The sequence below is a fragment of the Crocuta crocuta genome, unplaced genomic scaffold (genome assembly GCF_008692635.1).
Source record: "Crocuta crocuta isolate KB4526 unplaced genomic scaffold, BGI_CrCroc_1.0 scaffold156, whole genome shotgun sequence".
Lineage (NCBI taxonomy): Eukaryota > Metazoa > Chordata > Mammalia > Carnivora > Hyaenidae > Crocuta > Crocuta crocuta.
The window spans coordinates 2,228,072-2,236,717 of NW_027531308.1; the positions used below are offsets into that span (position 1 = coordinate 2,228,072).

At 44.8% G+C, this 8,646-nt stretch overlaps 1 protein-coding gene across 1 annotated transcript; it reads right to left on the minus strand.

The window, feature by feature from the left end:
* Positions 1 to 5,866: 5,866 nt before the first annotated feature.
* GJD2 (gap junction protein delta 2) lies at positions 5,867 to 7,981 on the minus strand. The gene is made up of 2 exons (XM_077771666.1): positions 7,911 to 7,981; positions 5,867 to 6,852 (listed from the first exon to the last, which is right to left on the minus strand). Exons 1-2 carry the CDS (start codon positions 7,979 to 7,981, stop codon positions 5,958 to 5,960), a joined length of 966 nt encoding a protein of 321 aa, XP_077627792.1. The 3' UTR covers positions 5,867 to 5,957.
* Between the last annotated feature and the right edge of the window lie 665 nt (positions 7,982 to 8,646).

The following is an 8,646-nucleotide window of genomic DNA, read 5'->3' on the forward strand; positions in this document are numbered from 1 at the left end:
TGGAGATTGGGACTTTCAAGGAAGAAGTTGGGAGCTGGGGATTTGGGGTGTAATTATAGATGATAGATATTTTATTTATTAAATTAAATAAACATGTTTGAGAAGGCATCCTTGGTCTTTGGAGCCACAGAAAAGAACTTGTCCATTCCTCACAACTCCATTTGCCATAGTTCTCAGAGACTTAGAATACTGGCCTGGGTAAATAATGGATCTGATTCACAGTAGCAACACATGCATTGATACTTGGCACCAACTGTCCCTCTAAGATCTCTAGATTTATGCACTGATCTTGCCTACAGCCCTCAAGGCCCAAAGCTGAATACATTGTAGCCACAGCTACTCATCTGGGCTTGATTCAACCAGGTTGGTTTTAGCTAACGTACAATCTATCTGGAGTGTAATAATCTTCTAAATGAACATAGCCTTTGGGTAGTCACAAAGCTGGCTAGCCATGCCTGTCTGAATATCAGAGCCCTGGCTGAGACCAGACTAATGATTTACCCTTTGCCTGCTCTAATTTTAATTGCTTCCAGGGAACCTGCAGGAGGTCTGGAAGTATCTAAGGCAAAGGATAGGCTGTGCTCACTGTTTCTGCTTTCTCACATCCCACTCACCAATTCTAGTGGATGTTCTTGAGGCTTTTATCTAGCTGTTATTTAGTTATTTTATAAACTGAACTAGCATCAGATCTTCTTTCCTAAAATTCTGTCTCCCTTAACTTTATGACGTCACTTTTCAACCATCCTCTGCTAGCCAGCTCTTTTCTGCCTCCGTCATAGGGTCCTCTTCTGTCCACTCCAGGTTTTACCCTGGGTCAGTCCCCCTCACTGCCATGGCCACTGCTTCCACTCCAGGGGCTTTGAGAATTGTTGTTAGTCTTCCATCCATAACTTTTCATCACTAACTTTACATACAATATAAACAAGGGGACCTCTGGTGTGAGAACCTCATACTTCCTTTTTCCTCCCTTCCTAGTTTCTCCTCTGAATACCTGAGTCTCATTATTTTATGCTAATGTCTCCGACGCTGTTGTTTTCAACCCTGACTACACATTAGAATTCCCTAGGAAAGGAAAATAAAAAATACTGATGGCTACGCTACCGCATCAGAGATTCTATTTTAGGTGGTCTGGAATGAGCCAAAGTCACTGGATTTTCTTAAATACTATTTTTCCATGATTACTGACATACATTTTCATCGTTTTGGTGGAGATGTAGCTTTGACAGCCCTTGTCAAAGGTTGAGACTCAGGTATTATTATTATCTCCAGGGTTCCAGGCCCTGGAGCAGGGGCCCAGTGGCCATTCATTGTCTTACATAAAATCTCCATTCATCCTGGTCGCTTAGGAGAGATCCAATTTATACCCATTGTTCTTGTGTCCCAGTCAATTAGCAATCCTGCCCCTTTCATTTTCTAACATATCCCTTTTTGTACAATAAGTGTATGCAGCCCCTCTAAGCGTTAAGACTGCCTGAAGGTTTGAAAATACTTAGTGTGATGAGTTGCATTGTGTTCCCCCAGGTCAGGAAGTGACTGTATTTAGAGATAGGGCCTTTAAAGAGGTGATTAAGTTAAAATGAGGCCATTGGGGTGGGCCCTAATCTAATCTGACTGGTGTTCTCATAAGAAGAGAAAATTTAGACACACAGAGAGACATCAGGGATGCACACATGTGCACCAAGGAAAGACCATGTGACATAACAAGACACAAGAAGGTGGCCATCAGCAAGCCACGGAGAGAGGCCTCAGAAGACACCACACCTTGGTCTTGGACTTCTAGCCTCCAAAGCTGTGAGGAAATAAGTTTTGTTATCCAAGGCATCCAGTCTATGATATTTTGTGATGGTAGCAGTCACAAAAAATAAACAAAAAGTCCCACCAGAACAACAAACAAACAAACACACCTCATAAAATATAAGGAAAGTAAAACCAATCTAAATACTGTTTCCTAAATATTCCAGTCCTCCAAGACAAATGATTACAGCATTTTTCCAGAAACCTGCTGCCTTGATTTTAGATTTTTGGGATTTTTCGACCATATAATAAAGGCCTTGACTTCATGTCTTCATTGGATGTCATTAGTTTTCATACACTCTGAGTCTCTAAGACTGTTCCCAGAGGGAAGACTGAGGTACCCATCTCTGGGGTAGTAAATGAGATGATGTCAACAAATGTCACATACAGTTACCATGGGTACGGCACAATTCCTACCCTCAAGGAGCCACATACTGATCTAGAAACAACTCATTCCCATGCAACAAGGAGCAAATAGAGTGACTTTTATGAAGGCTCAGTGTAAGGTCACTAAGCCAGCCTGGAGAAGAGTTTAGTACAGGTTGCTGTGTGAGTGGACACCCAAACTGATTTTTTAAAGTTATTTATTTTGAGAGAGAGTCAGCATGTACGCAGGGGAGAGGCAGAAAGAGGAGACAGAGAATCCTAAGCAGGCTCCGTGCTGTGAGTGCAGAGCCCAAAGCAGGGCTCCATCCCACGAACTGTGAGATTATGGCCTGAGCTGAAATCAAGAGTCATAAGCTTAAACAACTGAGCCACCCGAGGCACCCCTGCACCCTCAATTTTAAATCTAGTCCTTTGCCTCTGTCCTCAGAGGTTAGAGAGCACAGCTGTTATCCTTCACTTTTTTTTAACCCTTTAAATATTTGAGGATTTAAACAGTACAAATTTTGTACTTTCAGCTTGTCTTTCCACAGACTAACTAACTTCAGCCTGTCCAGGGCTCATACGTTGGCACCCACCTTTTAAACTTTTAAACCCAGTTTGTATGTTGGCGCCCCCTACCCCTACCAATGCGCATGTGTGCACATACACGTACACAAACACTGATACACAGGCCCAAAGGGACTGCTGTTCACCAAAAGGCTCTTAAATCTAAGAGAATATATTGGTGCTGTCCTCTCACAAAGTACAGATTAAGGTCACATCCATCACATAGCTATGGGAAACATCAAATCATCAGTATATTTTCTTCATTAAATAGAAAGCAACAGAATCAGAATGACACACATCAGTCATTCTGAGGGATGACTCTACATGCCCAGAGGAAGGTATGTTCCCGCCTCCATTTCTGACAAGTGAATTAATCATTTTTCCATTTGTGGGTGTTTGGAAACATCAAGGAACTTAAATAGATCAGTCCCACTGATATGGGACGCATTTCCACCAGGAAATACTACCGTTCTTCTAATCTTATATCATGGCATAAATACAACAGCCCTTGTTTTCCACAGATTCCTACTTCTTTCACACCCAAGCATATGCTAAGAATTCTCAAACAACACTCTTTCTCCATCTCTGGGAGGTGTTTTAAAACATTTTTAGCTCACCAAACAAAATAGAGGAGGATCTGTTTCTTTACTCAAGGGTAATAGTTTTCAATTGCCTATTTATACTGCAGATAGAAACCTATAGGTTGAAATAAACATATTTTCATTCTAAAATTGGCATCTGCTCTGCTATATTAAAGGGTGGCACAACTGTATTTGAAAAACAATCATCCAGGAAATGCCACATTGCTTCACAATGCTCAGACCAAGTGCTTCTGGAATCAGAAGGTGAATAGCAATAAAGAACTTAAAGAAGAACATTAACTTAGTGAGCGAATGGTGTAGACAGAAAATGCCAAAAATAATTGTGAAATGTGTGACTAAAAAGTAATACCTTATGACCTATAGGCAAAGTATGAGCCTCCTTTCAAAGACCCCAGTAAGCAATGATTGACTGAAAGTCTAAAACTGTGCTGTATAATTCAGTAGCAACTAACCAAAAATGGCTATTTAAATTAATTAAGATTAACTGAAGCTAGAAATTCAGTCCATCAGTTGCACTAGCCACATTTTAAGAGCTTAATAGCTTAAGCAGCTAGTTGTTCCCATATTAAGCAACACAGATAGTAGAAATTTCCATCATTGCACCAAGTTGTACTGAACAGTGGTGCTCTGGAGGGTTCTGTTTGGCTATTGGGTTAGCATCATTTTATTCTTACTTTTCTTATTTTTTCATTTTATTATTCTTTAAGTGGGCTTCACACCTAGCAGGGAGCCCAACGTGGGGCTTTAACTTACAACCCTGAGATCAAGACCTGAGCTGAGATCCAGAGTCTGACACTTAACCGACTGAGCCACCCAGGTACCTCGGTTTAGCATCATTTTAAACATCAGGTCTTAAAGAGATTATGGGGAGCACAGCGTACCTGCCAGATGTGACAGTCCATGGATGAAAAGTATGGTGGAAAGGAAAAATATTTTACTCATGGAATTGGCTTAATATGATATACTGTTGACATTTTATTACAGGAAATATCCTTAGAGAAGTAGAGAAATATTGGGCTAAAATGGAAAGTAGTTAGTAAATACTACTATATGAATACCTCATCACAATCTTCTAAACATACCAAAATGTACCAGCCTCTTCTCATCCATTAGCAGCTGATTGGACTTCATCTGTCATCCATTTCTCACTTCCTGCCCCCAACGTTGTGCTCTTTTGAATGTGAAACAAAACACTTTTGAACATATATTTAAATAAATAGAACCCAAATCAAAATAGAAAAATAAAGATTCTTCCCAATTTACAAAAAAAGGCAAGAACTTTATTTTAAACAAATCCTCAGTTGTGTGTTACACCATGTCCATACCTAAACCAAAAATCATAAATGATAATGCAAAGGAAATGAAGGGCTTCACAAAAGTAATTATTCAAATATTATTCTCAGCCAATGTTTTAACTAAATACACAGTGGATATAAAAGGTATAGTATGGCACTTAAATAAATAAGAGCAAAGAGAGAGAAACATATTCACAGTCCAAAGAAATAGGTTTTTGAACCTTTGGTATATGTCTCAAATACACATCCGTAAACACATGTTAGCCAAAAGTATTTCATTACAGGTTTCTTCAGCTAGTGATTGTGTGTGTGTGTTTCAAAAATAAGTGATAAAATAATAAATTGGGATTGACATGGGGTGATTAAGGTCTCTGGTGTGAGCACACAGGTAAATTCAAACCATGGCAAAATAAAATATAAGAAAAATGGAATACACCAGTTGGAAATTCTGCGGCTCAGGTAGACACCCTTGATATCAACAACAACAACAAAATATTTTAATGCTAGCCAAAGTCCATAAGCTGGAAGGCAGAAATATCCCAAAGCTCATAGCCACATGCCTAACAGTGCAACAACCATCTCACAGAAGTGTTATACTTGTATATTGCAATTCCCTCCCTCCCACCCAAACCCTGCCCCTAATAAACAGCACCAGTGCAGTTTGAGTTAGAAAATTGGAAATACTGAGACATTCCTAAGGTTTTCATAATGACTAAGGGCTAGTCAGATGGGGCTTTAATGCAAACCACTGCCATGGCCATTCTCCAGAAAGCACCCCATGTAATTCCCTCTAGCTTGCAGATAAACCGTATTAGGTCTACTGTAAGGCTAGATTCAGAAAAAAAGCTGGCATGCTATCCTGGGTTGAAGGAGAGGAGCATGCTGATGGGGGAGGTACACGCAAGATGCCTCAAGGATGTTTGTCCTGCAGCCCAGGATGAAGGGATGTTTGTTGAGATAGGTCACAAATTTTGGACCAATGAAGTGTTTGTCTCACGCCATTCACCAGGATATAGAGCTCAGTGGAGCTAAGTCCTACTTGGTAACTGTGCAAGCACAGTTAGCAGGATCAGACAGGGCCATAAATAAGAAGGGCCCAAAGAAGTCCAACTCCTCCATCTCATCACTCTACGCAGTGGTCTCTGTAGGAACCAATGGTGTCACTTGTGGTAATGGCTCTACTTTCTCTTCTCTCCCATTGATCCAGGGTCTCCTCTTAACCAGTCTTGTCCTATATCTCAATGGTAAATGAGGGCAGATATAGCTACCCTCTGAGCAGTCATCTGCATTGGGGCTACTTTTCGTTCCCTAGGCCTTCCCCAAAGCTGCCCCTTCACACATAGGCAGAGTCACTGGACTGAGTCCTGCCAAAATTGGGAACACTGACCCGGGGCAGGTCCTTGTTGCGGATCTCATAGACTGACTTTCTTTTGGCCTGGGCCCCTCGCACAGCCAACTTGATCTTGCGCCATCCCAGGTGGTTGAGTTCAGCCAGGTTGAGCACAACGCAGATGCCACTCACAGCAAACATGAACACTAAAAAGACAGTCTTCTCAGTAGGCCGGGACACATAACATTCCACCTCCTTGATGCAGGGGTAGCGGTCACACTCATACAACCCTGGGACACTGAAGCCATAGAGAAAGTATTGGCCTACCAGAAACCCAATCTCCAGGGCATTCCTGAACACCACTTGTATAATGTAGAAGCGGGAGATGCCTTCCTGCCTTCGGAGCTTGGATCGTGCAGCAGTGCGCAGCCCTGATGGGTGTGGGGTCAGCTCCTTAACCTCTAAACAGTCTGGCTCCGTCTCCTTGCTGGTGTTTTCTGTGTTCTGCAGGACCCCATTGACAATGGCATTTTGCAATTTCTTATCATCTCGTTTGCCACCACCACTGCCTCCACCCCCAGTTCCTCCAGGACCCCCCATGGACTCAGGGGGCTCCCTGTCCAGGGTTAGGAAGACAGTAGAGTAGCGGCGTTCTCGCTGTTTGGCAGACTGGTGCACAGAGTAGGTGATGAAGCAGAGACTCGGGGTACACACCATTATGATCTGGAAGACCCAATAACGAATGTGGGAGATGGGGAAGGCGCGGTCATAGCAGGCCTGGTTACAGCCGGGCTGCAGGGTGTTGCACACAAACATGGTCTGCTCATCATCGTACACCGTCTCCCCCACAATGGCCACAATGAGGATCCGGAAGATCACCACCACAGTCAACAGGATCCTGAGCAAGAGGAGAGGGAGGGAGAGAGGTTCTCAAGGGTTGAGTCCCTGACTTGGAAACCCCTGCTCCTCCTTTCCCTGCTCTGGTTGGGATCTGCCAATCCTTTGACTGGGGAGCTGTCCAGCCCAAGTGGTTCTGACCTGGGAAACTAGGAAATCTGTTTTGGCTCTTTCCTTTCTGCTGGTTGCTGATAGACTGGGGACACTTCATATTACAAGGATCTCAAATATATACATATATATATATACATATACATATATCCATTATTGGACATGGTGTATTTGCAACAAACAGATTTCGTCTGCATATATGGTATGCACAGAGGCCAAAAAACCACACCTTCACTCTGGATATGGCAAATGCACATGGAATATCTAAACAGAGAGTACCTGTTTCAAAGTCTACACACAGAGTGTGCATGTAACTATTTCAAGTGGATATTTAATTTATCCTCAGTATAAACTCTGAACTTAATGTCTTATATAAACAGATAGCTATGAATATATATCCACATATATACACAGATATTTACAGTGTATATACATATGAATATACACATGAAGACATAAAAGTATCAATTGGGAGTGTGGGTGTCTGATACTGTAAGTTTTAACAGCCAAATCAATTTAGCTTAATAAATATATTTCTTGGGAAAAGATACATCTGTTCCAAAGAGCAGATCCATCTCCCCATTTGCCCTTCTCTGTCCAAACACAATCCTGCCTTCCTTGTAGATTCTATTTAGGGAACCGGATGGAGATTGGCTCTGACTCCAGAGAGTGGGGGTACCACGACTGAGCCAACAACTCCTTTTCTAATGGGAGAAGAGTCAACCCCCCAATGGTGCTTCAGGGGGAAGGGATAGAGAGCTGATCTGGAGCGGCTGGGGGAGGGGGACATCCCTGGGCTTCGGCATCGGGTGCACAATTACCAGGGGACACAGGCACACGGACCGAGGATGATGGGCTGGGGGCTGCTGAGGCTCGGTCTGGACGTGAGAAGGGACTCCCGGGGGGTCGCCCGACGGGGCCCGCTGACAGTCGGCTCGGCGCCCTTACCTCCCGATCATAGTGGAGTGCTGCTGCACCGCGGCTTCCAGCAGCCTCTCCAAGATGGTCCATTCCCCCATCGCTGTGCATCCGGAGGCAGCAGACAAAGACTGGGCAGCACCGGGCACGTTCCCGCTCCCGGCCCCTCCCTGGGCCGCACCTCCCGACTGGGAGCGCTTGTCCCCCAATTAAGGAAGCAAACAAATTAAAAAAAAAAAAAAATCCAGGAATCCCCTCTCCCTTTTATTGCACTTAAAAGAGGGAAATGAGAAAAGAAATCGTAGCTCACCCCAACTGATGGGGCAGCTGGCGCGATCGGGAGAGCGGGCACCAACCTCCCGCGCCGTCCGGGGATCGGGTCTGGAGCCCACAGATGCCCAGGAGAGGGGCGGGGCGGGGGTGGCAGCGTGCAGATCGGTGAGCTCTCAGCAGACAGAGAGAGGTCTCACCCTCGGGATGGGGGCCGGGGAAGGTCCGGGCACCAGCCCCCGCGTCAGGCACTTCTGCAGGCGCCGCGCGCCCCTGTGCCGCCTCCTGCGAGGCCCGGGCGCAGCGCGCGGAGCTGGCTGACGGGCTCGGGAATCCGCGGCCGCCGCCTCTAATCCGCCCTTAAGTAGTCTCTGCCTGCGTCACGCCAGGTCGGCGGAGGGGAGCCGAGAGCGCGGCGTGTGTCTGTCGCTGCACGCCGGAGCCCGAGGGGCAGGGGACGCGCGCACGGGGAGAGGGGGGCAAAGTCCTGGGGGCC

Bases quoted from the DNA above. Each gene is read 5' to 3' on its own strand.
- GJD2 (XM_077771666.1), bottom strand. From the start codon at position 7,981: ATGGGGGAATGGACCATCTTGGAGAGGCTGCTGGAAGCCGCGGTGCAG. The intron at 6,853-7,910 runs GTAAGGGCGCCG...CCTCTTGCTCAG, and splicing joins CACTCCACTATGATCGGGAG to GATCCTGTTGACTGTGGTGG.